The sequence below is a fragment of the Dermacentor andersoni genome, chromosome 9 (genome assembly GCF_023375885.2).
Source record: "Dermacentor andersoni chromosome 9, qqDerAnde1_hic_scaffold, whole genome shotgun sequence".
NCBI lineage: Eukaryota > Metazoa > Arthropoda > Arachnida > Ixodida > Ixodidae > Dermacentor > Dermacentor andersoni.
The window spans coordinates 109,506,736-109,534,525 of record NC_092822.1 but is presented as its reverse complement, the minus strand read 5'-3'; the positions used below and the strand labels follow the sequence as shown (position 1 = coordinate 109,534,525).

The 27,790-nt window shown below is 52.8% G+C and overlaps 1 protein-coding gene across 1 annotated transcript in view; it reads right to left on the bottom strand.

The window, feature by feature from the left end:
- LOC126527933 (uncharacterized) overlaps window positions 1–23,874 on the bottom strand; it is a 120,088-nt gene extending 96,214 nt beyond the window's left edge. Inside the window, exons 1-3 of the mRNA XM_072284278.1 lie at window positions 23,686–23,874; window positions 18,187–18,290; window positions 14,037–14,161 (exon numbers count right to left, since the gene is read on the bottom strand). Of these exons, the coding sequence (XP_072140379.1) occupies window positions 14,037–14,046 (10 nt within the window). The 5' untranslated portion in view covers window positions 14,047–14,161; window positions 18,187–18,290; window positions 23,686–23,874. The remainder of the gene's footprint in view (window positions 1–14,036; window positions 14,162–18,186; window positions 18,291–23,685) is intronic.
- Window positions 23,875–27,790: the final 3,916 nt, after the last annotated feature.

Sequence of the window (27,790 nt, the reverse complement as noted above, 5' to 3'; positions counted from 1 at the left end):
TGTTTAGGCAATTGTGAAAAACTTTACTAACTGTACTCGCATATTCAAAACGGACCCCAATTCCTAAACTTTCTTCAATTTGCCCGCTCTGTGCAATACACACCTATCGAGATTTCAGCTAAGTAGTAATATTTCGCCGTCTGTGGCAATCACTTAAATAACGTACGAGGTGGGGAAGCTACTTTATTTATTTTTATTTATTTATACATACATACTGCAGCCTCAATGAGGCTGTTGCAGGTGTGGGATGAACAACAAACACACAACATCTATAAACAAGGTTGCGTAAATTTTTTCAGTGGTAGTGAACGGATGTTTCCCGGTAATGAATTCCAGACTTCAATTGCTGGTGGAAAAAAGCTGTGTTTAAAAGAATCAGTGCGGGCAAAAAAGGTAGAGATATTTAGAACATGGTGACTCCTCGTACATTAGGGTTTGGAAAAAGTCAAGTATATAGTTATCTAGAGAGGGGAAGCGAGGAGAATTCATTAACGTGTGAAGGAATTTTAAGCATTCTAGTTTTCGACGCTCTGCAAGAGGACTGAGACCAAGTAGAGGAAGAGAGTTAGATGGCGAAAATTCCCTGCCATTTCTACTACAAACTAAATGCACAGCCTTTTTTTTTTTTGCACTGATTCTAGTTTTTTGACGTCACGATGTTTGCATCACGATGTGTACAACGCAGCCATATTGGAGGATGGCGCGAATGAGGGTTTTATATGTAAGAAGTTTCGTTTCTTGAGTTGCAAGACGCAGCGTAAGATGAAAGTAACCTAGTATTTTAGGGCCTTGTTAATGGTGGCACCAATGTGTTTTGGACCCCGACAAATCGTATGGTAATAGAATACCTAAATATTTGAATTCGAAGACCCTATTTAAAGTAATTTTGGTAAAGGCATAGGCAAAGAAGGAGGGGGATGAGCGTCGCGTAAAGGGCATGGAGACAGTGGAGACAGGAGACTTGAAGTAAACGCGGGTGCAGGCGTGTCAAAGATGGTGGGAAATACACTTTAACTGTTGACATATTATTAATCGTCATCTCGATTTCATGAATGTAGAAAGGTTTAAATGGACGTTCCTGAATAAGTGTTGTTGATATCGACGTTTCGTGTACCAACCTCAGCAATAATATCTATTTTCAAGCATACCTTATTCGGCGAATTTTCGCGAATATTTATCATCCATCTACATGGATTACGAAAGTGGGTCTGCTGCCCTAAAAGACGTGTACAAAGATTTCATTAACTGTAAAAATGAACTTTCTAATAAAAAATTTGGAGGACGCTTAAGCTTCGCCTTTCAGAGTGGAACACGATAGCATTCAAAGATTCCTGACTGATTCTAGTTAATGCAAGGAACCGGGGGCGCCGCTCCGTGGCCCCCAAGACACCCATCGCACCGGCGCGCGCAATATGGCGGACGCCGCGGCCGGTTTTTGTGTGAAGGGGTTTCTTTGAGCTTTCGCCTAACAGAATTATGTTTTCTCGTGCAGTCAAATTGCGATCCGAGAGCTATCATGTCTGTGCAAGTCGTAGTTTACGATTTTTCTACGTAGTTCAGCTTGAGAAATTCAATAAGTTCAGTCAGTTCCGTACATCATATCGAGGGCCTGGGTATGCGTGGTTCAAAAACTTTTTGCCGATGCGACGTCTGACGCCGGGCGCGGACTGCTGGATTTTTTGCGACATGGGCTCCTTAACGCTCTCCCGTTAAAACCACAAATCATTCATTAATGCAATGTGTAGACCTGCATATTTGATTCCTTCTCGGGGGAACGCGCATTTGTAAAAAAAGTAACCAGCGGCTGATAACGAACCGTGCATTATCGATCGTCCTTTATTACCATAACTTGTCGCCGCGATTCAATGAATGGTGCAGCGCTTACCCGTTTAGTGAAAAGTCGTCAGGCTTTCTCTTCTCCGAAAATAAACGCGACGATATATCACAAATTACTATGGACGGGATTTAAGGCTTATTCTTACTTGCCTCTTCCAATCGAGGCCGCAAGCGAGACTGCCCGCTCTTCAGCATTTGATATGGTCGTGCCTTCAAATTTATCACTAAAAATGAAAGAAATTGGTTTGACCTCGCATATTACTAACTGGATTAAGCCATATCTATGCAACCGTAATCAGAACGATAGCGTTAACAGATCCTGTTCGCGGTTTTTAGACGTATACTCCGGCGTTCCCAGGGGCCTGTTTTGGGACCGTGCTTAATACTTATATTAATGACATTGTGCACGTGGCGGACTCGTTTGTATCTTTCAAGTTATTCGCAGATGACTGCATCCTATTGACCTCTGTCAATTCTGTCTCTGAACAAACGACCTTGAACTATGGTGTTGGGCTGCTGAGCACGAGGTCGCGGGATCGAATCCCGGCCACGGCGGCCGCATTTCGATGGGGGCGAAATGCGAAAACACCCGTGTACTTAGATTTAGGTGCACGTTAAAGAACCCCAGGTGGTCCAAATTTCCGGAGTCCCCCACTACGGCGTGCCTCATAATCAGGAAGTGCTTTTGGCACGTAAAACACCATAATTTAAAAAAAAACGACCTTGAATAACACTTTAAATTAATTGGTAGAATGGTGAGCTAAATGAGAAATGGAAATTAAACTTCAGAAAACTGTGCACATGTGCATCACTAATAAACGCAACAAACTTCCCTTGGCCTACCATATAAAAACAACTCCCTTGAAAAGGTTGAGGAATGCGAATAATTAGGGCTGACAATAACTGCCAGTCTTAACTGGTCGACCCATATAAATAACATATGGTCTACAGCCCGAAAAAAATTAGGCCTTTTCAAACATAAGTCAGGCGAATATTCCTCCTCCCTGAGATTGGTGACATACAATCCTTTCATCAGACCCTCTTTGGAATTAGGCAGTACTGACTAGGACAATTTTACTCGGAAAACGCAGAAAAACTTCAAAAATTTCAGACATTAGCCCCTCGGCTATATTTACAAACGTTTCAAATGTCTTCACACACCTTCGGCGATGTTACAATTGGCCGAACTCGAACCACTTGCTCAGAGGAGAAAAACAGGACGTTCGACCTTCTTAGTTTCTATTTGTTTGGTAAACTGGCTATAAAACCTTACGACTACGTGGCAAAACACACTGGTCGAGCCTCACATCACAAACACAGTCATCACATCAAGCTTTGTATTCGCAACAATTACCTTTTATAGATATTCATTCTTCCCGCACACAATTACAGAATTCATCGCCACCAACTTCACCCTTGCTACGTAATACTTTGTGATGCGTTATAATGCATGCTTTCCTTTTTTTTCACACTATCCTGCTTGGAATATTGTCCGCAGTATTGTACCAAATAAAACAGAATAAAGAACAATGAAGAATTAACGCAGGCGCAGGAAACGCGACAATCAGCGTAGGACACAAAGATGTGTTCCGTTATGCTGTCCCTCGCTCGGTTTGTTGTCTCTCTCAATTTTTACAGCGAAGCTCTATATTTCTACCGCCCAAGGAAATTTTCGCGTCATTGTGGTAAGCAACAAACTCCCCATACGTGGGCCGATCCCGAAGAAAGTGCCATGCCGGGCCGACCCGCGGCGGAGGTGAAGCAGGCGTTAAGCACTCCCCGTTACGTGGACCGATCCCGAAGATAGTGCCATGCCGGGCCGACCCGCGGTGGAGGTGAAGCAGGCGTTAAGCACTCCCCATACGTGGGCCGATCCCGAAGAAAGTGCCATGCCGGGCCGACCCGCGGCGGAGGTGAAGCAGGCGTTAAGCACTCCCCGTTACGTGGGCCGATCCCGAAGAAAGTGCCATGCCGGGCCGACCCGCGGCGGAGGTGAAGCAGGCGTTAAGCACTCCCCATACGTGGGCCGATCCCGAAGATAGTGCCATGCCGGGCCGACCCGCGGTGGAGGTGAAGCAGGCGTTAAGCACTCCCCATACGTGGGCCGATCCCGAAGAAAGTGCCATGCCGGGCCGACCCGCGGCGGAGGTGAAGCAGGCGTTAAGCACTCCCCGTTACGTGGGCCGATCCCGAAGAAAGTGCCATGCCGGGCCGACCCGTGGCGGAGGTGAAGCAGGCGTTAAGCACTCCCCATACGTGGGCCGATCCCGAAGAAAGTGCAATGCCGGGCCGACCCGCGGCGGAGGTGAAGCAGGCGTTAAGCACTCCCCGTTACGTGGGCCGATCCCGAAGATAGTGCCAAGCCGGGTCGACCCGCGGCGGAGGTGAAGCAGGCGTTAAGCACTCCCCATACGTGGGCCGATCCCGAAGATAGCGCCATGCCGGGCCGACCCGCGGCGGAGGTGAAGCAGGCGTTAAGCACTCCCCGTTACGTGGGCCGATCCCGAAGATAGTGCCATGCCGGACCGACCCGCGGCGGAGGTGAAGCAGGCGTTAAGCACTCCCCGTTACGTGGGCCGATCCCGAAGATAGTGCCATGCCGGGCCGACCCGCGGCGGAGGTGAAGCAGGCGTTAAGCACTCCCCGTTACGTGGGCCGAACCCGAAGAAAGTGCCATGCCGTGCCGACCCGTGGCGGAGGTGAAGCAGGCGTTAAGCACTCCCCATACGTGGGCCGATCCCGAAGAAAGTGCCATGCCGGGCCGACCCGCGGCGGAGGTGAAGCAGGCGTTAAGCACTCCCCATACGTGCGCCGATCCCGAAGATAGTGCCATGCCGGGCCGACCCGCGGTGGAGGTGAAGCAGGCGTTAAGCACTCCCCATACGTGGGCCGATCCCGAAGAAAGTGCCATGCCGGGCCGACCCGCGGCGGAGGTGAAGCAGGCGTTAAGCACTCCCCGTTACGTGGGCCGATCCCGAAGAAAGTGCCATGCCGGGCCGACCCGCGGCGGAGGTGAAGCAGGCGTTAAGCACTCCCCATACGTGGGCCGATCCCGAAGAAAGTGCCATGCCGGGCCGACCCGCGGCGGAGGTGAAGCAGGCGTTAAGCACTCCCCGTTACGTGGGCCGATCCCGAAGATAGTGCCAAGCCGGGTCGACCCGCGGCGGAGGTGAAGCAGGCGTTAAGCACTCCCCATACGTGGGCCGATCCCGAAGATAGCGCCATGCCGGGCCGACCCGCGGCGGAGGTGAAGCAGGCGTTAAGCACTCCCCGTTACGTGGGCCGATCCCGAAGATAGTGCCATGCCGGACCGACCCGCGGCGGAGGTGAAGCAGGCGTTAAGCACTCCCCGTTACGTGGGCCGATCCCGAAGATAGTGCCATGCCGGGCCGACCCGCGGCGGAGGTGAAGCAGGCGTTAAGCACTCCCCGTTACGTGGGCCGAACCCGAAGAAAGTGCCATGCCGTGCCGACCCGTGGCGGAGGTGAAGCAGGCGTTAAGCACTCCCCATACGTGGGCCGATCCCGAAGAAAGTGCCATGCCGGGCCGACCCGCGGCGGAGGTGAAGCAGGCGTTAAGCACTCCCCATACGTGCGCCGATCCCGAAGATAGTGCCATGCCGGGCCGACCCGCGGTGGAGGTGAAGCAGGCGTTAAGCGCTCCCCATACGTGGGCCGATCCCGAAGAAAGTGCCATGCCGGGCCGACCCGCGGCGGAGGTGAAGCAGGCGTTAAGCAGTCCCCGTTACGTGGGCCGATCCCGAAGAAAGTGTCATGCCGGGCCGACCCGCGGCGGAGGTGAAGCAGGCGTTAAGCACTCCCCATACGTGGACCGATCCCGAAGATAGTGCCATGCCGGGCCGACCCGCGGCGGAGGTGAAGCAGGCGTTAAGCACTCCCCGTTACGTGGGCCGATCCCGAAGATAGTGCCAAGCCGGGTCGACCCGCGGCGGAGGTGAAGCAGGTGTTAAGCACTCCCCGTTACGTGGACCGATCCCGAAGATAGTGCCATGCCGGGCCGACCCGCGGCGGAGGTGAAGCAGGCGTTAAGCACTCCCCGTTACGTGGGCCGATCCCGAAGATAGTGTCATGCCGGGCCGACCCGCGGCGGAGGTGAAGCAGGCGTTAAGCACTCCCCGTTACGTGGGCCGATCCCGAAGAAAGTGCCGTGCCGGGCCGACCCGCGGCGCAAGTGAAACAGGCGTTAAGCACTCCCCGTTACGTGGGCCGATCCCGAAGAAAGTGGCATGCCGGGCCGACCCGCGGCGGAGGTGAAGCAGGCGTTAAGCACTCCCCATACGTGGGCCGATCCCGAAGAATGTGCCATGCCGGGCCGACCCGCGGCGGAGGTGAAGCAGGCGTTAAGCACTCCCCGTTACGTGGGCCGATCCCGAAGATAGTGCCAAGCCGGGTCGACCCGCGGCGGAGGTGAAGCAGGCGTTAAGCACTCCCCATACGTGGGCCGATCCCGAAGATAGCGCCATGCCGGGCCGACCCGCGGCGGAGGTGAAGCAGGCGTTAAGCACTCCCCGTTACGTGGGCCGATCCCGAAGATAGTGCCATGCCGGACCGACCCGCGGCGGAGGTGAAGCAGGCGTTAAGCACTCCCCGTTACGTGGGCCGATCCCGAAGATAGTGCCATGCCGGGCCGACCCGCGGCGGAGGTGAAGCCGGCGTTAAGCACTCCCCGTTACGTGGGCCGAAACCGAAGAAAGTGCCATGCCGTGCCGACCCGTGGCGGAGGTGAAGCAGGCGTTAAGCACTCCCCATACGTGGGCCGATCCCGAAGAAAGTGCCATGCCGGGCCGACCCGCGGCGGAGGTGAAGCAGGCGTTAAGCACTCCCCATACGTGCGCCGATCCCGAAGATAGTGCCATGCCGGGCCGACCCGCGGTGGAGGTGAAGCAGGCGTTAAGCGCTCCCCATACGTGGGCCGATCCCGAAGAAAGTGCCATGCCGGGCCGACCCGCGGCGGAGGTGAAGAAGGCGTTAAGCAGTCCCCGTTACGTGGGCCGATCCCGAAGAAAGTGTCATGCCGGGCCGACCCGCGGCGGAGGTGAAGCAGACGTTAAGCACTCCCCATACGTGGACCGATCCCGAAGATAGTGCCATGCCGGGCCGACCCGCGGCGGAGGTGAAGCAGGCGTTAAGCACTCCCCGTTACGTGGGCCGATCGCGAAGATAGTGCCAAGCCGGGTCGACCCGCGGCGGAGGTGAAGCAGGTGTTAAGCACTCCCCGTTACGTGGGCCGATCCCGAAGATAGTGCCATGCCGGGCCGACCCGTGGCGGAGGTGAAGCAGGCGTTAAGCACTCCCCATACGTGGGCCGATCCCGAAGATAGTGCCATGCCGGGCCGACCCGCGGTGGAGGTGAAGCAGGCGTTAAGCACTCCCCATACGTAGGCCGATCCCGAAGAAAGTGCCATGCCGGGCCGACCCGCGGCGGAGGTGAAGCAGGCGTTAAGCACTCCCCGTTACGTGGGCCGATCCCGAAGAAAGTGCCACGCCGGGCCGACCCGCGGCGGAGGTGAAGCAGGCATTAAGCACTCCCCATACGTGGACCGATCCCGAAGCTAGTGCCATGCCGGGCCGACCCGCGGCGGAGGTGAAGCAGGCGTTAAGCACTCCCCGTTACGTGGGCCGATCCCGAAGATAGTGCCAAGCCGGGTCGACCCGCGGCGGAGGTGAAGCAGGTGTTAAGCACTCCCCGTTACGTGGGCCGATCCCGAAGATAGTGCCATGCCGGGCCGACCCGCGGCGGAGGTGAAGCAGGCGTTAAGCACTCCCCGTTACGTGGGCCGATCCCGAAGATAGTGCCATGCCGGGCCGACCCGCGGCGGAGGTGAAGCAGGCGTTAAGCACTCCCCGTTACGTGGGCCGATCCCGAAGATAGTGCCATGCCGGGCCGACCCGCGGCGGAGGTGAAGCAGGCGTTAAGCACTCCCCGTTACGTGGGCCGATCCCGAAGATAGTGCCATGCCGGACCGACCCGCGGCGGAGGTGAAGCAGGCGTTAAGCACTCCCCGTTACGTGGACCGATCACGAAGATAGTGCCATGCCGGGCCGACCCGCGGTGGAGGTGAAGCAGGCGTTAAGCACTCCCCGTTACGTGGGCCTATCCCGAAGAAAGTGCCATGCCGGGCCGACCCGCGGCGGAGGTGAAGCAGGCGTTAAGCACTCCCCAACGTAGGCCGATCCCGAAGAAAGTGCCATGCCGGGCCGACCCGCGGTGGAGGTGAAGCAGGCGTTAAGCACTCCCCATACGTGGGCCGATCCCGAAGAAAGTGCCATGCCGGGCCGACCCGCGGCGGAGGTGAAGCAGGCGTTAAGCACTCCCCGTTACGTGGGCCGATCCCGAAGAAAGTGCCATGCCGGGCCGACCCGCGGCGGAGGTGAAGCAGGCGTTAAGCACTCCCCATACGTGGGCCGATCCCGAAGATAGTGCCATGCCGGGCCGACCCGCGGTGGAGGTGAAGCAGGCGTTAAGCACTCCCCATACGTGGGCCGATCCCGAAGAAAGTGCCATGCCGGGCCGACCCGCGGCGGAGGTGAAGCAGGCGTTAAGCACTCCCCGTTACGTGGGCCGATCCCGAAGAAAGTGCCATGCCGGGCCGACCCGCGGCGGAGGTGAAGCAGGCGTTAAGCACTCCCCATACGTGGGCCGATCCCGAAGAAAGTGCCATGCCGGGCCGACCCGCGGCGGAGGTGAAGCAGGCGTTAAGCACTCCCCGTTACGTGGGCCGATCCCGAAGATAGTGCCAAGCCGGGTCGACCCGCGGCGGAGGTGAAGCAGGCGTTAAGCACTCCCCATACGTGGGCCGATCCCGAAGATAGCGCCATGCCGGGCCGACCCGCGGCGGAGGTGAAGCAGGCGTTAAGCACTCCCCGTTACGTGGGCCGATCCCGAAGATAGTGCCATGCCGGACCGACCCGCGGCGGAGGTGAAGCAGGCGTTAAGCACTCCCCGTTACGTGGGCCGATCCCGAAGATAGTGCCATGCCGGGCCGACCCGCGGCGGAGGTGAAGCAGGCGTTAAGCACTCCCCGTTACGTGGGCCGAACCCGAAGAAAGTGCCATGCCGTGCCGACCCGTGGCGGAGGTGAAGCAGGCGTTAAGCACTCCCCATACGTGGGCCGATCCCGAAGAAAGTGCCATGCCGGGCCGACCCGCGGCGGAGGTGAAGCAGGCGTTAAGCACTCCCCATACGTGCGCCGATCCCGAAGATAGTGCCATGCCGGGCCGACCCGCGGTGGAGGTGAAGCAGGCGTTAAGCGCTCCCCATACGTGGGCCGATCCCGAAGAAAGTGCCATGCCGGGCCGACCCGCGGCGGAGGTGAAGCAGGCGTTAAGCAGTCCCCGTTACGTGGGCCGATCCCGAAGAAAGTGTCATGCCGGGCCGACCCGCGGCGGAGGTGAAGCAGGCGTTAAGCACTCCCCATACGTGGACCGATCCCGAAGATAGTGCCATGCCGGGCCGACCCGCGGCGGAGGTGAAGCAGGCGTTAAGCACTCCCCGTTACGTGGGCCGATCCCGAAGATAGTGCCAAGCCGGGTCGACCCGCGGCGGAGGTGAAGCAGGTGTTAAGCACTCCCCGTTACGTGGACCGATCCCGAAGATAGTGCCATGCCGGGCCGACCCGCGGCGGAGGTGAAGCAGGCGTTAAGCACTCCCCGTTACGTGGGCCGATCCCGAAGATAGTGCCATGCCGGGCCGACCCGCGGCGGAGGTGAAGCAGGCGTTAAGCACTCCCCGTTACGTGGGCCGATCCCGAAGAAAGTGCCGTGCCGGGCCGACCCGCGGCGCAAGTGAAACAGGCGTTAAGCACTCCCCGTTACGTGGGCCGATCCCGAAGAAAGTGGCATGCCGGGCCGACCCGCGCGGAGGTGAAGCAGGCGTTAAGCACTCCCCATACGTGGGCCGATCCCGAAGAATGTGCCATGCCGGGCCGACCCGCGGCGGAGGTGAAGCAGGCGTTAAGCACTCCCCGTTACGTGGGCCGATCCCGAAGATAGTGCCAAGCCGGGTCGACCCGCGGCGGAGGTGAAGCAGGCGTTAAGCACTCCCCATACGTGGGCCGATCCCGAAGATAGCGCCATGCCGGGCCGACCCGCGGCGGAGGTGAAGCAGGCGTTAAGCACTCCCCGTTACGTGGGCCGATCCCGAAGATAGTGCCATGCCGGACCGACCCGCGGCGGAGGTGAAGCAGGCGTTAAGCACTCCCCGTTACGTGGGCCGATCCCGAAGATAGTGCCATGCCGGGCCGACCCGCGGCGGAGGTGAAGCAGGCGTTAAGCACTCCCCGTTACGTGGGCCGAACCCGAAGAAAGTGCCATGCCGTGCCGACCCGTGGCGGAGGTGAAGCAGGCGTTAAGCACTCCCCATACGTGGGCCGATCCCGAAGAAAGTGCCATGCCGGGCCGACCCGCGGCGGAGGTGAAGCAGGCGTTAAGCACTCCCCATACGTGCGCCGATCCCGAAGATAGTGCCATGCCGGGCCGACCCGCGGTGGAGGTGAAGCAGGCGTTAAGCGCTCCCCATACGTGGGCCGATCCCGAAGAAAGTGCCATGCCGGGCCGACCCGCGGCGGAGGTGAAGAAGGCGTTAAGCAGTCCCCGTTACGTGGGCCGATCCCGAAGAAAGTGTCATGCCGGGCCGACCCGCGGCGGAGGTGAAGCAGACGTTAAGCACTCCCCATACGTGGACCGATCCCGAAGATAGTGCCATGCCGGGCCGACCCGCGGCGGAGGTGAAGCAGGCGTTAAGCACTCCCCGTTACGTGGGCCGATCGCGAAGATAGTGCCAAGCCGGGTCGACCCGCGGCGGAGGTGAAGCAGGTGTTAAGCACTCCCCGTTACGTGGGCCGATCCCGAAGATAGTGCCATGCCGGGCCGACCCGTGGCGGAGGTGAAGCAGGCGTTAAGCACTCCCCATACGTGGGCCGATCCCGAAGATAGTGCCATGCCGGGCCGACCCGCGGTGGAGGTGAAGCAGGCGTTAAGCACTCCCCATACGTAGGCCGATCCCGAAGAAAGTGCCATGCCGGGCCGACCCGCGGCGGAGGTGAAGCAGGCGTTAAGCACTCCCCGTTACGTGGGCCGATCCCGAAGAAAGTGCCATGCCGGGCCGACCCGCGGCGGAGGTGAAGCAGGCATTAAGCACTCCCCATACGTGGACCGATCCCGAAGCTAGTGCCATGCCGGGCCGACCCGCGGCGGAGGTGAAGCAGGCGTTAAGCACTCCCCGTTACGTGGGCCGATCCCGAAGATAGTGCCAAGCCGGGTCGACCCGCGGCGGAGGTGAAGCAGGTGTTAAGCACTCCCCGTTACGTGGGCCGATCCCGAAGATAGTGCCATGCCGGGCCGACCCGCGGCGGAGGTGAAGCAGGCGTTAAGCACTCCCCGTTACGTGGGCCGATCCCGAAGATAGTGCCATGCCGGGCCGACCCGCGGCGGAGGTGAAGCAGGCGTTAAGCACTCCCCGTTACGTGGGCCGATCCCGAAGATAGTGCCATGCCGGGCCGACCCGCGGCGGAGGTGAAGCAGGCGTTAAGCACTCCCCGTTACGTGGGCCGATCCCGAAGATAGTGCCATGCCGGACCGACCCGCGGCGGAGGTGAAGCAGGCGTTAAGCACTCCCCGTTACGTGGACCGATCCCGAAGATAGTGCCATGCCGGGCCGACCCGCGGTGGAGGTGAAGCAGGCGTTAAGCACTCCCCGCTACGTGGGCCTATCCCGAAGAAAGTGCCATGCCGGGCCGACCCGCGGCGGAGGTGAAGCAGGCGTTAAGCACTCCCCATACGTAGGCTGATCCCGAAGAAAGTGCCATGCCGGGCCGACCCGCGGTGGAGGTGAAGCAGGCGTTAAGCACTCCCCATACGTGGGCCGATCCCGAAGAAAGTGCCATGCCGGGCCGACCCGCGGCGGAGGTGAAGCAGGCGTTAAGCACTCCCCGTTACGTGGGCCGATCCCGAAGAAAGTGCCATGCCGGGCCGACCCGCGGCGGAGGTGAAGCAGGCGTTAAGCACTCCCCATACGTGGACCGATCCCGAAGATAGTGCCATGCCGGGCCGACCCGCGGCGGAGGTGAAGCAGGCGTTAAGCACTCCCCGTTACGTGGGCCGATCCCGAAGGTAGTGCCAAGCCGGGTCGACCCGCGGCGGAGGTGAAGCAGGTGTTAAGCACTCCCCGTTACGTGGGCCGATCCCGAAGATAGTGCCATGCCGGGCCGACCCGCGGCGGAGGTGAAGCAGGCGTTAAGCTCTCCCCGTTACGTGGGCCGATCCCGAAGATAGTGCCACGCCGGGCCGACCCGCGGCGGAGGTGAAGCAGGCGTTAAGCACTCCCCGTTACGTGGGCCGATCCCGAAGATAATGCCATGCCGGGCCGACCCGCGGCGGAGGTGAAGCAGGCGTTAAGCACTCCCCGTTACGTGGGCCGATCCCGAAGAAAGTGCCATGCCGGGCCGACCCGCGGCGGAGGTGAAGCAGGCGGTAAGCGCTCCCCGTTACGTGGACCGATCCCGAAGAAAGTGCCATGCCGGGCCGACCCGCGGCGCAAGTGAAACAGGCGTTAAGCACTCCCCGTTACGTGGGCCGATCCCGAAGAAAGTGGCATGCCGGGCCGACCCGCGGCGGAGGTGAAGCAGGCGTTAAGCACTCCCCATACGTGGGCCGATCCCGAAGATAGTGCCATGCCGGGCCGACCCGCGGCGGAGGTGAAGCAGGCGTTAAGCACTCCCCGTTACGTGGGCCGATCCCGAAGATAGTGCCATGCCGGGCCGACCCGCGGCGGAGGTGAAGCAGGCGTTAAGCACTCCCCGTTACGTGGACCAATCCCGAAGATAGTGCCATGCCGGGCCGACCCGCGGCGCAAGTGAAACAGGCGTTAAGCACTCCCCGTTACGTGGGCCGATCCCGAAGAAAGTGCCATGCCGGACCATCCCGCGGCGGAGGTGAAGCAGGCGTTAAGCACTCCCCATACGTGTGCCGATCCCGAAGATAGTGCCATGCCGGGCCGACCCGCGGCGGAGGTGAAGCAGGCGTTAAGCACTCCCCGTTACGTGGGCCGATCCCGAAGATAGTGCCATGCCGGGCCGACCCGCGGTGGAGGTGAAGCAGGCGTTAAGCACTCCCCATACGTGGGCCTATGCCGAAGATTGTGGAATGTCGGGCCGAACCGCGGCGGAGATGAAGCAGGCGTTAGGCACATCCCTCTACGTGGGCCGATTTAGAAGATAGTGCCATGCCGGGCCGACCCACGGCGGAGGTGCAGGTCGCCATTAAGGGGCCAACATAAACAGCTTCAATGGTCATCCTTCTTCACAGATTGGAAGGGCAATGAGGTTTTTTCTAAAAAGAAAAGAGAATGAAGGCGGTAGAAAGTTGCCGCTCCTGGAATCCAACCCCGCAAATCACGTGAAACACGCCGTGGCCATCACCAGTTCAGCTGCAGTTCAGCCATCCTGACGCTCACTTTTTTTATGCTTATGCCACTGGGTCTATCACCGTGTATTGACCACGTACATGTATAACATCTTGCCGAAAATAACAGTGGTTAAAGACGTAACAAAAATTGAGAAACGTGCGAGCTTTCATTTTGTATTTCCCTTATATGTTGCATATTCACGCGGTGTCCTTTCAGGTGCGTGCCTCGCTAGAGCGTAACATTTCGTACACCAAATAACCTAGCTAGCTGCTGCAGGCTGCAGCACATTATTTTATAGGCTATATAGGCTCGTCTGGGTGCTTGTACGTGTAGCTCGACTCATCTTCCGAGTGCATCAACCCAAAATACCACATAGCATTTGTACAGTTATAGTGTTCTTGGTATATATCTGCGACTAAAACCGACACGACACAGCGCGCAAGTGTTAGACAACCACCAACACATTGACTGACCTGGGCGCACACAAACTGGTGGCAATTAATTCAAACGTCACTGTGTTTCATTAGCTATGGTGCTATACTCCTGTGTGCCAGCTTGATGATTGGATTATCAGTCGCGGCAGCCGATACTAAACGCAAGCGCAAATCTTTTTGAGTAGCTCTAAACAACTAACGGTCCTCAGCTGTGGCGTCTTTCATAGCCGATTTGGGACAGATGACGTCACTAAAGACCGAGTAACGAAAGTACAGGTAGATTCGTTTTTTGGAGGGCGTTGAGGCGGCCCCTCTTCAAGCCGCACATGTGCGGCTACTCACTGCTGGCCATGACCTGGTCAATCTCGAGACCTGTCTTCCGGGCGTAGCTGCCCAGCACGAAGAAGACGATCGCCGCCGTACCCAGGCACTTCAGGGTGTCCAGAACCAGCAAGTAGGCTAGGTCACTGCGCGCAAACACAAAACATTAGTTAGCAGCCCAGAGGCCCAGGAAATCGCGGAACGAATAAAAACGGTCATCACAAGCTCAGCAGCAGCAACTTGTTTTCAATCAACCACTTTTGGGCGACCTTGCTACTTTAACGTAATGCAGCATGTGATAACGCTTGCATTCGCTGCAACAAAGGATGCCAATTATTTTTATCTTTAGTTGTACATATATACTGCAGGCTTTGACGGCCCTTACATGAGTGGTTACAAAGGTAAAACAACAGCAATGATGAGCAGAAATCAATGGTTTAGCTTTGGTCACAAAAGATTCCACAGTATTAGAACACACAGCACTGTTTAGTAAGTCATTCCAGTAAGAGATAGCGGAGGGAAACAGTGAATATTTATGTAAATTAACTCGGCTTGGAGGTTGGTGAACTACCTGACTATGGTTAGTTCTTGATGAGGGGAAAAAAGGGATCAAGTAAGTAACGTGACCATGGAATTTTGAAGTGGCCATGGTACAAAAGGTAAATGAATTTAAGTTTTGAAATTATTCTTCGTTGTGTCAGCGGTTCTAAATGTGCTTTCAATAATAGTTCAGAGACACTGGATCACCTTGAATAATCAGAATATACGAACCTGATTGCCAGTTTTTGTATGCGCTTTACTTTATCAATTAGGTGTTTTTGACAGGGGCTCTATATTAAATCAGCATATTCTAATGATGGTCTGATAACTGTTTTGTAGGCATTTAATTTGACGTGTGGCGGAGTATTGCGCAGCTTCCTTCTTAAGGACAGTTTACCTTCACAGGTTTGAAATATGGAGGAAATGTGAAGTTCCCAGTTAATTAGGTTCGACGTGATATTAGGGCACAAGTATTTTACTTAATTGCATTTGACGAGTGCGGTGTTTCCTAGAGTATACATGAAATGAAACATTGTCCCGTGTGCGCTTTTTGTGTTCCGTTGCACATGATACGCCTTTCTGTACCCCAGCGATCTTGATAATAATTTAACGTCAAGTAATCTGCCAAGCTCTTAGTGACGCCAAGCAAATAGATGCAAGGCCAGGCTAACTTAAATACGTCGATAAGCTTGTGGAATAAACAAGAATCGACATAACTAAAATTACTAGAATGTACTAAGTGCTTCTATACTGCTGCAATTTTCGGTAACGTGATCACCGAAACGCATTTCTCAACGTGAAACATTATAAACTGCATACTTCCATTCATCATGCGACATCACAGCAACCAGCAAAACGTGGTCACATTTTCTAATTCCTTTGCCCGATTGACCACAAATACTATAGCGATTTTACTTGATCTGTATAGATACTAAGCAACAAAACAATATAAATGTGAAAAGTATTTAGCTAAATTGCCTGAACTTAGCAGCCTTGCCTCGACTGACGCCATACTAAAACTAATATATCATTGTCAAAGCTTTGACACGTTCCAACTACTCCGGCACACATTCCTGTGCAATTCGGGCTTGCACAGTCTTTCTCCCAGGAGAATTACCTTGCCTGCATAATCTTTATCAAATGCTCTCTGGCGGAGCGGTGTTAGATACGGGACCTTTTCCTGAGCCTCCTTCGAGTTCACCAGACCACATCGAATCGCGCCACAGCTAATTAAGGAGCGCAGAAGCACATCTACCCCGTTCCCGAGGCGCGGCACGTGCAAACGAGTTGGCGTCCCCCACTTCGCGCGCCACAGGTGGAGCTATTCACTGCTTGACTCTTCCCGAAAGTGTAGCCAGAGCCTGGCACGGTTCCAGGTAACGTGGGTCCCGAGGCAAGACGGCTGTAATGCACTGTGAAGCCCTGGCAGCAATCCCCCCAACCGCCTTTGTGAAGGAAGTTGCAGACCGGGTTGGCAATACCGCAGAGAGATATAAGCACTCGTACAATTGGGGCCCAAGGAGCGACCCTCGGCGCCGGGTGTGACACAATCACACGGGCGCCTACCATTGGCTGAAAATGACATCTGAGCGCGCTCGCCGATTGGCCGAACGTGACGTGACTTCGAGACACCAAAGGGCTTAAAAGCCAGAGACCGGGAGCAGGAAGAGAGCATTCCTTCATTCATCTCTTTCGAGCTTCTTGCCACGAGCCGCAGTGTTCGAGTTGCTGCCGGCCCGTAATGACTTTATGGCTGTTAATTTCTTTGTACTCTCACTGTAAATAATGTAAATAAACCTCCAGTTTTTCATTTCAAAGTCCTCCTCAACCTCGGCCAACTCCCGCACCCAACGGCAAGGTCCAAAAATCTGGGGGGGCAGCATTTGGGATTCTCCTCCAAATCCAACAGCGGGCATCGACGTCTGCATGTCGTACTGCCATTCTGCATTGCCACATGCAATACATGACCAGAAGCATAACGATACCGATTGGAGAGCAGCCATGACATTGAATTGACCGGAAATGAAATCGGTATGGGTCATTCGGAAGTTCTTATATAAGCGTATGTTGGACAACGCCCCAAGGAAAGACAGCGATCCAACAGTTCCGACACACGTGTTCAATAGTTTCGTCCTTTGTGCACGTAATACAGCGGACGCCCCATGGAACTAGTGACTCTTTCCTTGCTTCACATTTCTTTGCTACCATTGTACTGGTGTGCAGGGGAAAGAACAATATTTTTGCTGCCCTTCGTACCATCATTTCCTTAACTTGCTCAAAAACAGCCTTTTGTAGGGATGTTGAATAATGAGACGGTCGATAATGCGTTATAAGGAGAACACTATAGACCACAGGCAAATTTGTTCGACTTTTACGAGTTACTTTGGTTAAGCGATCTGAAGAAAAACCTACCTAAAATATTCGCAAGTCAGTACAATTTCCCGTAAAGAATCGGCCCAGTGGTCATTATTCAAAAGACTAGCGCAAAATAGCAGGGACAAAGACAGAGAAGACGACAGGACGAGCGCTAAACATCAACTGAGGTTTTTACTGCGAGCAAAGGTACATATATACTATTTGCTATTTATATTTGCTATATATACCCTGCTATTTTGCGATAGTCTTTTGAATAATGATGACACACCAACTAGCCCAGCTTTCTGCCTTGATCGACCCAGTGGCCCCGTCATTTGGTCAGCCGCTACTATAAAATATCAGGCAAAGGTGCTCTCAAGTAAAGGTTACAGCATGTAGGTCAAATGGGTGCTTTACATCTCCAATAAACGGGAACTGGCTGACCACTTGGCGCAAAAACAGCTAGTGAATTTAACCTTCGCGGACTCCTCGGGAAGGGATTCCAAGGCCTATCCAAGGCCAACCAACACGCAAGTCGGAGGCTTCCTTTCTAACCACAACACAAAAAGGATTCCTTTCCAAGGGAAACCACAACAGGGAAACCCGGAACATTTGGTGCAAGTTTTATGCGCCAGCTCACGTACAGTGCAACATTTCAAGGACGTACTAAATTTTTCTCACCAGAAGAACCTTAACGACTAACTCTATCACGTATAGACCACTGCTGCCCTTTTCATTGTCTCCCGTTTCGAGCAATCCGCATACCTGCTTTCGTCAATATGGCTCACTGTATCGTAATATTCCAGCCGTGCACCTATGTAACCTGCATCACTTATCAGCCTGATCGCTACATTGCAGGACAGTGTAGACGCCTCATAATGCTTATTAAAGCTGCCAAAACGAGTGCGCCGGTTACATGACTGTGTTGCAGAATTTGGAGTGCTGTGCAATCTGTAGACTCCGTGTTCTACAACTGGGCATACGGTAATGACGCAAAGGACTGTTAGATCAGAATCGCCATCAAAATAGTAAGTTAGAAGAAACAATGCCTTAAGAATTCCATCACATATGATATCAGACCGTAGGTAGGTCGGGCAGCTGCTCTTACAATCTGACCATCCACAGCAATTGCTGTTATCTCGCGTAACTATTTCCTCCACATATAATGTTAGTAACTGACAGGATTAATTTCCAAATGAAGCAGCTCCAAACTTTGTTACTAACTTTCTTTCTTCAAAATGTAACTTGCGGCTATAGAGCCATCCACATTGCTCACACGACAAAGTTGTTCTGGAAGGAGTTGTGGGCGGTGATAAAGCTGATGCCGTAACCACCGAGACCGATGCCGAACGCGGCGAAGGCCACCACGTCTTGCCAGAGCTGCGGATGATAACAAACGCAAGGTGCTATCGTCAGTGGCCGTTCCGGAAAGTAATACGGTAATCAAACTCACAAGACTCCACATACCTAGCGTGGGTATAGTTAATTTATATTTGTTTATTTTCTTTTTGCACAAGATACAAGTCATATTGACAGAGATAATGTTCCAAGTAGCGATTGGTTCATGCTAGACGATGTGATCTATAAAAGAATAAAGGTAAGAGAAAGTCAAAGTGCTGTCAATGTGAAAAGTCTGTGGGCTGCAAGAAAATGCTGTTAGAAGTGTCCCGTGTGCATCAGTTGTGACATTACAAGCAAGTCCAACTACAATTGTATATGTCTATTCGCTTTAATCATTGGACTTGAAGATTATCGAAAATAGTAACATATCCTTAAAGTTTGCCGGCAAACGCACATTCGTTGTCTTTTTATTTAATTTTCACTACAGAACGAAGTTCTCCACCGCCAATATTTAATTGGGCTCCTGTCTTGTGTAAGCAAGCACCCGTCGTAATGTTCAAAAGCTTACAAATTTCTTATCGCCCTATCTGATACTCTGCTGTCTTCGACTGAGTTTTGGTTGCCTTGTTGTCCGCTCTGCAAAAAAAAAATGAAGGTATATGCCCTATACCAATTGCACAACCTCCCGCACTGCACTATGTCCTGGCAGTCTCAACTACTATATCACTTGCACCTGTTCGCTCTCTTCTTCATACTACCGTCTGGCTTTCTCTTAACGTTACAAACAGCACTTTCCACTACATCACTCGTTGAGCGGTCCTTAGACTTGTTACATCCCTTAGTATTCTCTTCCTGCGAATTGCTTCTGTCCCACATTTGATTACTGTTGAATGCAAGACCACTGAAGAGAGCAAAATGTTATTATGCGAAGCCAATGCACTGGCGAAGCATATTACGAGAGCTCAACCCAGCTCCTCAGGCGCGGCGGTGTCGCCTTCAATGACCTTTGACCCCATGCCATACCACGTGACACCGTGACGTCACGACAGAGGAGAAACGGGGCTCCAACTCGCGCCGTCGCTCGCGGCGTCGCGGCGGTATATAAGCAGCTGCGCTTGTTTCTAGGTGGCTTTGGCTCAACTCTTGCAAGATGGGCTGGGTGGGAATCGAACCAAGGTCTCCGGAGTGTGAGACGGAGACGCTACCACTGAGCCACGAGTACGATGCTTCAAAGCGGTACAAAAGCGCCTCTAGTGAATGCGGTGTTGCCTTAGAAACGAGCTGCTTCTAAGGCTGAGGCGTGCGTCGCTTGCTCAGGCGCACATTTCGTTGCCGCGCCGAACGCTGCGTTGCTCGACGCTCACCGCGTCCAATGCGGGGCGCGTAGTCGCTGCGCCGTAGCCCATTGTCTTACACCCCTTGGCGGGTCGACGGGAACGCTGTCGCGTTCCACTCTTGAAGGCGAAGCAGAGTAACGCATGAGTTGTGTTTCTTCGTCTAGCCGAACCAAATATAGCCAAGCAACAGCAGTTCACCAGGCTAAACAGTGGTTCAACAACTAAAATAAAGGCTAGTATGCTTCGCATCCTGGGCTTAACCTTAGCTAAGCCACAGCCATTTTTATATACGTAAGGACTGAAACATCATGTCAAATGCCCAGCCATCATTGGTATTCACCCGTAAAAATCTATTATAGTGTGATACCGTAGATTGCTTGATTGAGATTACTGTAGATTACGCGATTGCGTACCCTACAGATTGAGCGTCATGCGTGTGATGTCTTCCGCCAAAAGGGCCGAGGGGATTCTTCGCGAAGGGCACATGGGTTTTCGTTGGAATGCCCGGCTGCTTTCGCGGCTCGCATTGGTGCAGTACTTTGGCGACGCGATCATCGCCGCGCGGTCTATACGCACCGCGTGTTCGACTATTTGCAATGCTTAAACCTAGTGAGCAGTCCTTAAAACAGAATAAGCACTTGTTGACAAAGCGCCGTGATTAACACATGCTGCATTGCTTGCCCCGTGTATCAGCAAATTGTCCGTTTCTTATATCACTTTTCTTATTACCTTTCACGTTTTTGTGAACACATGTGCCGTGTTTAATATAAGCGCATCGGTAGTTTGCACTCCATTTTTTCCGACCACGCATCCTTGTTCCCGTATGCCACACGGCGAAAGACAAAAAATCTGGAGCACTCTAAACGCATTACTGATGAACATGCAAAAAATGCACGCTTACTCTACACGGACGCACGGGTCTCAGCCTGTTAGTTGCAACGCGCGCATATCTTAAATGTCCTTTTTTTCACTCCACAAAATGCGACAGAAAGTGGCATGGCCATTATTGTCGAGCATGTACAGCAGTCTCACTGACAAGGGCGGATCCGGGCAATAGCTCTTCCTAGTGAGCAAGTTCTATCCCCGCTATGGTTTATTCTTTCCTTTCAATGCTTAACGATATCGCCGTTTATTGGTCGCAGCGTAGTTGTTACCTAGTTTTTGGCCCCATTACAAAGAAACCATCAACGCCTACTTTTAGCAGGTGGCCTGGTTTTAGGCCACACCATGTGTAGTAATCTGTGATATTGTAACTACTCTTTTTTGGAAACAATAAATCTGAATCTGAATCTGACGCGGCAGGCCATTGAGGGGGAGTCCGGGCTAATTTTGACCACCTGGGCTTCTTTAGCGTGCACCGAATTCACAATGCGCGGGTGTTCTTACATTTCGCCCCCATCGAAATGCCACCGCGGCCGGGATTCGATCCCGCGACCTCGTGCTTAGCAGCGCGACATCATAGCCGCTACGCCACCACGACGGGTTTCTAACTTATCATCATTCATACAGATGAGTTCACCACAAAATCACTGAGTTGCTGTGGGACATCAAACACTGCTAGACAAGCAATAAATCCAGCAATAAATCAACTAATCAATGCATGTACTGCCTCGATTTCATCGGCAGAACCAGCGGCAGGACCATGTCTACGAAGACCTATGGCCGTATCAAACAGTTCGCACGTCACACATCCGAGAGAAAAACAAATACGAAAATCCGAGACACCTGTTTTAACGTGACAACATATGAAGCGGTTAATTGAATGCAGCACAACCAAATGCGATGCGTAATAGTGCGCCTATTTTAATCCTACACAATGTGCAAACTCATGCAATGTTAAAATATACAGCGTCAGACGTCGACACAGTGATGCTACGAGGATAATCGTCATGTATAATGCCTGTCAATGGAAGAATGGCGTAGTGTATGCACAGAATATGACAGGCATATAAATGGCTGTAAAGTACAGGCTTTGTGACGTGATTTATCGTTTTATTACGCAGAACCGAGAAGCGTTCGCTGGTACTAACTTGTCAGCTGTAATAATGCCGTAATAAATTGTCTAGTTGGCGATGAGCAAGAAATATAAGTGCTTTCGATGGGCTCGATTTGTGCTAGTTACAGCTATATGAACTGCAGTCAAAGAAGACGTAAGGAAAATTATTGATTATGTTTATGCTGTAACGTATAAATAATAATAAAAATGGAAACGAAAGCAGACGAAAAGACAACACTGCCGCTGGTGAGATCCGAATAGAAGACTTCCGTGATACGCGTGCGAATCGGCAACATAATTTGCCCTGCGCTTTCTTTGGCATCATTGGCTGTTTCTTCACACAGGTGTGAGCAAGGAACTTACGTACTACAGAAACCGCCCCCTGAAGTTAGGCAAAGTTAATTTCGCGTTTAAAAGAAGAGCTCTTTCAAAACCGAACAGCCGTATCCGTTTTCGTATGTGATCATGGTTTCCAGTGGGTGCGATTCTTAGGACTTTCGCTGCGCGTGCGGCTGCAATCTCCTCCTGAATTAGTGCGATGGCCGGTGCCACTTGGACAAGCCTGACGAGCAATAATACCCAGTCATAGCGTTCCATGAACCATTCCGCAGAAGCGTTACCGCCAAAAATTTGCTACATTGCCACGAAGGACAACGATGCTCATGGTACTCTTGGTGCGACAATAAATTGGTTGCCGAATACAGCCTCTCCCATCAGTCCTCTTTGGGTGCCCATACCAACTGATCACGCCGCAGAAGCTCCTGGAATACGATGCTGTGCTCGAGAGCCCGTGGCTAAGCTTCGCCGAGCGATGAAATCGTGATCAATGGAAGCTCGCGTAAGAGTGCCGGGCTCTGCAGCTGGGCCACATGCGACTCATTTACAACGGTGTTCTTAAGTAGCACTCACTGCTTCCGCATCGAAGTCGGCAGGCACATAGGCGCGAGCAGTTACGATACCTGCGACTCATGGGGGGAAATGTTCGGCCTTCTACAGCGGGTCTTTGTATTTAAGAGGGCCTCGAAGCTGACAGGGTGCTCCCTTTTGGACGCCTCGACTGAACCGCTCTCTCGGCTGCCCACCCTCGGCGACGTCCTCTAGGTGTCACTAGTGGTAGAGTCGGCCGCGGTGGCGCGGGCAGGAGGTCTGAAGAAACGTACAAGAGCATGCCAGGACGCTGGTCTCCTAGATGAAGTAACCGCTTGTAGACCGGACTGAGCCCTGGCTTTACTGCGGTGTTCGACAAGTAGCCGATTGTCGCGGTCTGCATTGCTCACCTGACTGGAATATACCAATCGTGAGGATACGCCAAATCCGCGTTGACACTGTGCTACAAGCAGCAGCGCGCGGCTCCCCGCTAAGCAGTTGACCGCCCGTACAGTCACCATCTGTGGGTCGCACATGGAATACATTGAGGAGGCGACATAATCTCTCATTTTCCAATACTGCATTCTCTTGTTATTCACTTACGAGCTTGCGAAAGGCCAGCTGTCTCAAGCGCTTACCTTCTCGTGGCTTGAGCTATGCTTACTGTTGGTCAAACCTTGAGAGTGGGTATGTGCCACGATAACCCGAGGGGCGTACAATTCTTGAATGTGTTTAGACGTGTGCCGTACTTATCTGCGCCGAAAAAAATTTCGTCACCTCTCTTCCCTAGAGAAGCGCCACACATGCCGCCTTCCTTGTGACACCGCTGCCTCGACGCCTCACGCTGTAGGCCTTATTTGGCGTTCGCATTTCAGCGTAAATTGTGAACGATGTATTTCATAAACGGAAACATTGCACGAGATCAAACTTGTGGCTTCAGCAGCGCATAAGCATAAACATTGCATAAGATAATAAGTTGTGTAAGCATAGGACCAAAAAAAAAATGCTTGTACGCATCACGTTCAGTTGAATAGCATTTCATCACCCACTTCTTTAACGCTTCTCTTTAGACGGTTTCGAGATGCGAGTTCAATCTGCATATTTTCTTTTTTTTTACATTATGAGCCAGGGCCAACCCTCTCGTACACATTTAGCAGTATATTTAGCAGCGTTTTCCGACAACTTGCATGTGCACGTTATTACTTGGAAGAATAGTGAAAACCGTAGTGCTCACCGAGAGGCGTGCGAGGGCGCCAAACTTCCAGACGGGCAGCTGGGAGAGGCCGACGAAAGCGCCGTCACGTACCACAGTGGCGCCCAACAGCGCAGCCAGCAGCGTGTATTGGCTAACTGCCAGGGCATACAGGGACTGCGCCAAGGAAGCACCAGTTGCAAGGCAGAGCTCCAATCGTTCAAAGGGACACAAACATAAACATTATAGCAGTTGAGACATTAACTATTATTTGAGATCTCTAGTTTCATAAATTGTGCTGTAGGTTAGGTGCTCCGTAGAACAGTAAATTAAAATCAAGGGAACTTTTTTTTTTTAATTTTCCGCCAAATTCGAACGGCAGTACACCAGTGTGACGTCAATGAGTGCAAAGCATTCTTTTTTCCGTGTTTCGACCATTTTGACTCACCAAAAAATCTTCTCAAAGCTGTTTACGTTGACTCTTTTGCGCTTTTAGGAAGTATTGTAGTCCCTCTTTACCAAATAAAAATTAAATAAGGCTGAGCAGACGGCCATCAAAACCTAAGACGTCACGGCCAGCTGGCACAAGACTTCAAAGAGGTATTGCCACGTGTTTTTCGTTCTTGCCTTTACCTGCCTTGTCAAGCCTCATTTCACTACAAGAGTGGCCTTTGTGTTGTTGTAGAAAAATAATTTGCTAGGAGAGCGGAAATCATTTAGGAAAATATATTTCCTGGCAAGTTGCTCCCACTTTTTCATATAGGGTATGTTTGCAGCCTCTTTTGAGGGCCGATCCCGGAGATAATTCATCTGGTACCAATGCTCCCTGTGGTATCGGTACCAACAGTGTCAGCGTGTGGTCGGCGCTGCCACCGAAGCAGTGCAGCACCATGTGGTACCGGTGGTACCACCTAGTGCTATCAGTGGTAATCGGTATGTTCTCGAATTCTTCCGTCGTCACAGCTAGCGTTATTAGGCGCTGCTGTTTAAGACGCTACGGGCCTCTGAGTAAATTTTATAGTTCGTACACCCCATTCTCCCCCCCCCCCCCAACTACTCGCTCAGGAACCCGTTTTCTTTCATCGACGGCAACTAGAGGCTGCATTGCCGTCCAGGATCCTTTTTTTCTCTTTATTCCCAGTTTAAACTTTCCTGAAAGCGTTAAATTTTCAGAAAGCTTAAAGTCATTCTTGTTCCCTGGCTCCCCTTTCCTCCCTTCGTGGTTAGGACCAAAAAAGTTTTATTTTAAGTCAGCTTGCTCATCACTATAATAACAGTGTAGATTACTAGAATACTATTCGAAGAAGTATGTGTACATTCAAATAGTTACCCAGTGGCTGGAGGATGGTAGTGCAAAGCACTATACTCAGGAAGGCGGTTGCGAAGCTTCAGTAGAAGCCCATACGTTGAAAACATGGCGGTTTATTACTTTATCTGGTTCTGATTCTAAGCGCCGTCTGCGTTCAACTCGAACTATTACAGCGCAACAAACACTCAAGTGGAAGTGACGCCCATTGTTCGCGCAGCTACTGGTTCATCGGTAATTCAAATAATATTTTTAATGTGTTAGCAATAGGAGTGTCAAAGGGGGAAAGAGCACATGTCTGTGAAGTATGCGAAGCCAGTCACGTATATATATATATATATATATATATATATTGTTTGTGTCCTTGTTTATGGGCTTTTTATGATAAGCTTAACACAACATTTTGCCGATTACGATAGTCCCTAATGCAAATTTCGAGCGCAGCCGTTTGGCTGCTATATTATGGGAAAGAATTTCATTCTGAAGAACAATGGTTAAAAGGTAAAAAACCCGGGGCACTTCGCCGACCAAATAAAGACTTAAAAGAAAACAAGACGTTTCGGCTCCCACACCGGAGCCTTGTTCACAGGTAAAATAAACGAAAGTGCTCGAGCAGCTCGCTTAAATAGTCTAGAACACGTGACGCAGGCAGCGCGCATACACTGACGGCAGGTTGCCATCGCTCCTGTTCAGAGTGTGTGGCGTTGTCTGGATCATGAGGGGCTCAAGATAAAGGCGTCGAGATAGTCCTTTTTCCCTGGCAAGGACACGTGCCTTCCCCCAGTCGATTGCGTGGCCGCTTGAAGTGGCATGCTCAGCCAAGGCACTGGATTCCACATTTTCTTTTTTGACGTCATAATTGTGCTGTTTAAGACGCCTTTCAAAGTCACCAGTTTCGCCAATGTACACGCAGTCGCAATCCGCGCATGGGACAACGTACACAACACCTGGGAATTTCTCTTTTGGTAATGGCACAAGTGGCACACATTCCTAACCAGAAACTACGGCAATCACTCGTCAATGTTAAGGACAAATTACCAAAAGAGAAATTCCCTGGTGTTGTGTACGTTGTCCCATGCGCGGATTGCGACTACGTGTACATTGGCGAAACTGGTGACTTTGAAAGGCGTCTTAAACATCACAATTATGACGTCAAAAAAGAAAATGTGAAATCCAGTGCCTTGGCTGAGCATGCCACTTCAAGCGGCCACGCAGTCGACTGGGGGAAGGCACGTGTCCTTGCCAGGGAAAAAGGGCTATCTCGACGCCTTTATCTTGAGTCCCTCATGATCCAGACTACGCCACACACTGAACAGGAGCGATGGCAATCTGCCGTCAGTGTATGCGCGCTGCCTGCGTCACGTGTTCTAGACTATTTAAGCGAGCTGCTCGAGCACTTTCGTTTATTTTACCTGTGAACAAGGCTCCCGTGTGGGAGCCGAAACGTCTTGTTTTCTTTTAAGTCTTTATTTGGTCGGTGAAGTGCCCCGGGTTTTTTACCTTTTAACCATGTTTCATCCCGACCAGACGGGCTTCCGTCAAACACTGAACTTCATTAACCTTCGTCAGGCGTATGGCCAACCCATCGTTCAGCAGATTCGCCAGTTTGTATCACTGTCGACGCGAATGGCAGCTTTCCGCGGCCACCTCAAGTTTAACTCTCAATGCAAGACTCTGGGTTTGATCCCTCGTTCACTACGTCTGGGAAGACCTGTATCGACACGCTTTGGTCTCAGCGTCATTGCCAAAGCTGAGCGGCAACTTTTACAAGCACGGATCCAAGACTGCCGGGAAAAAGTAAGGACTCTGGAGAACCAAGCTTTCTTTGCTCGCCGTCAGCTAGAGTTTCGCTTGCCTAACGATTTCGCAAGCGTGCAGCTACATGCCAATTTTCAAGCAAGCCTTCGAGCACGGAAAGATGATCTGTCGCACGACAACAAGATTCACAGACTTCAAGCCCAGCGAAGCGACGTTCAGCGCAAAGCAGGAAAGTGTACGGTTCTCAACATGTCCTCGTACAAACCAGACAAAACTGAGCTTTCGGTCCTCAGCCTTGGCCTCAACTTCAATGCCGGAGCTGCAAGGGATAAAAAGAAGTTTGTATGTGCCGTGGAGAACGCCGTTAGACAAGTTGATCCCGCGCACCGTGATGAGGCCCGCACTCGTGTTGTGTCTGTTCTCTCCAGACTGCGGGGCCCCCCTTCTTCGGCCCTGTCTTCAGAAGAGCGTCATGCGGTGAAGAGGCTTCGCGGCAACTGCAAGGTCGTGATCCTTCCCGCAGACAAAGGGAACGCGACTGTTCTGTTGGACAAAGTCGACTACTCCCAGAAGATGTTGACGCTGTTAGAAGACACGAATACGTATGTTCAACTTGACCGGGATCCAACACCCAAGGTGCAAAGAGACTACCAGAAGCTTTTGGCCGATGTCTTTCGTGTGGTCCCCCCTGAACGCAAGTCACTGTATCTTACATTACTTTGTCATAATGGTTCGGCCCCTGCTCTTTATGGCCTCCCCAAGGTTCACAAGCCAGGCGTTCCCATGCGTCCAATTGTAGATTTCACGCGTTCACCCCTGCACAAGCTATCAGGATTTTTACATCGTGTCATTTCGCCCCTCGTCGGACAACGTGCCACTCACATACGCAATTCCTACGACTTGATGGACAAAGTCCGTGACGTCGTACTGGACAAAAACGACATCCTGGTCTCTTTTGACGTGAAATCGCTTTTTACTAGTGTGCCAACGGAACTGGCCGTGGATGTATGCAGTACCGCTCTGGAGTCTGATGCCACTCTACCCGAGAGATCGCCCATTGATGCACCGGACCTGGCTCGGCTG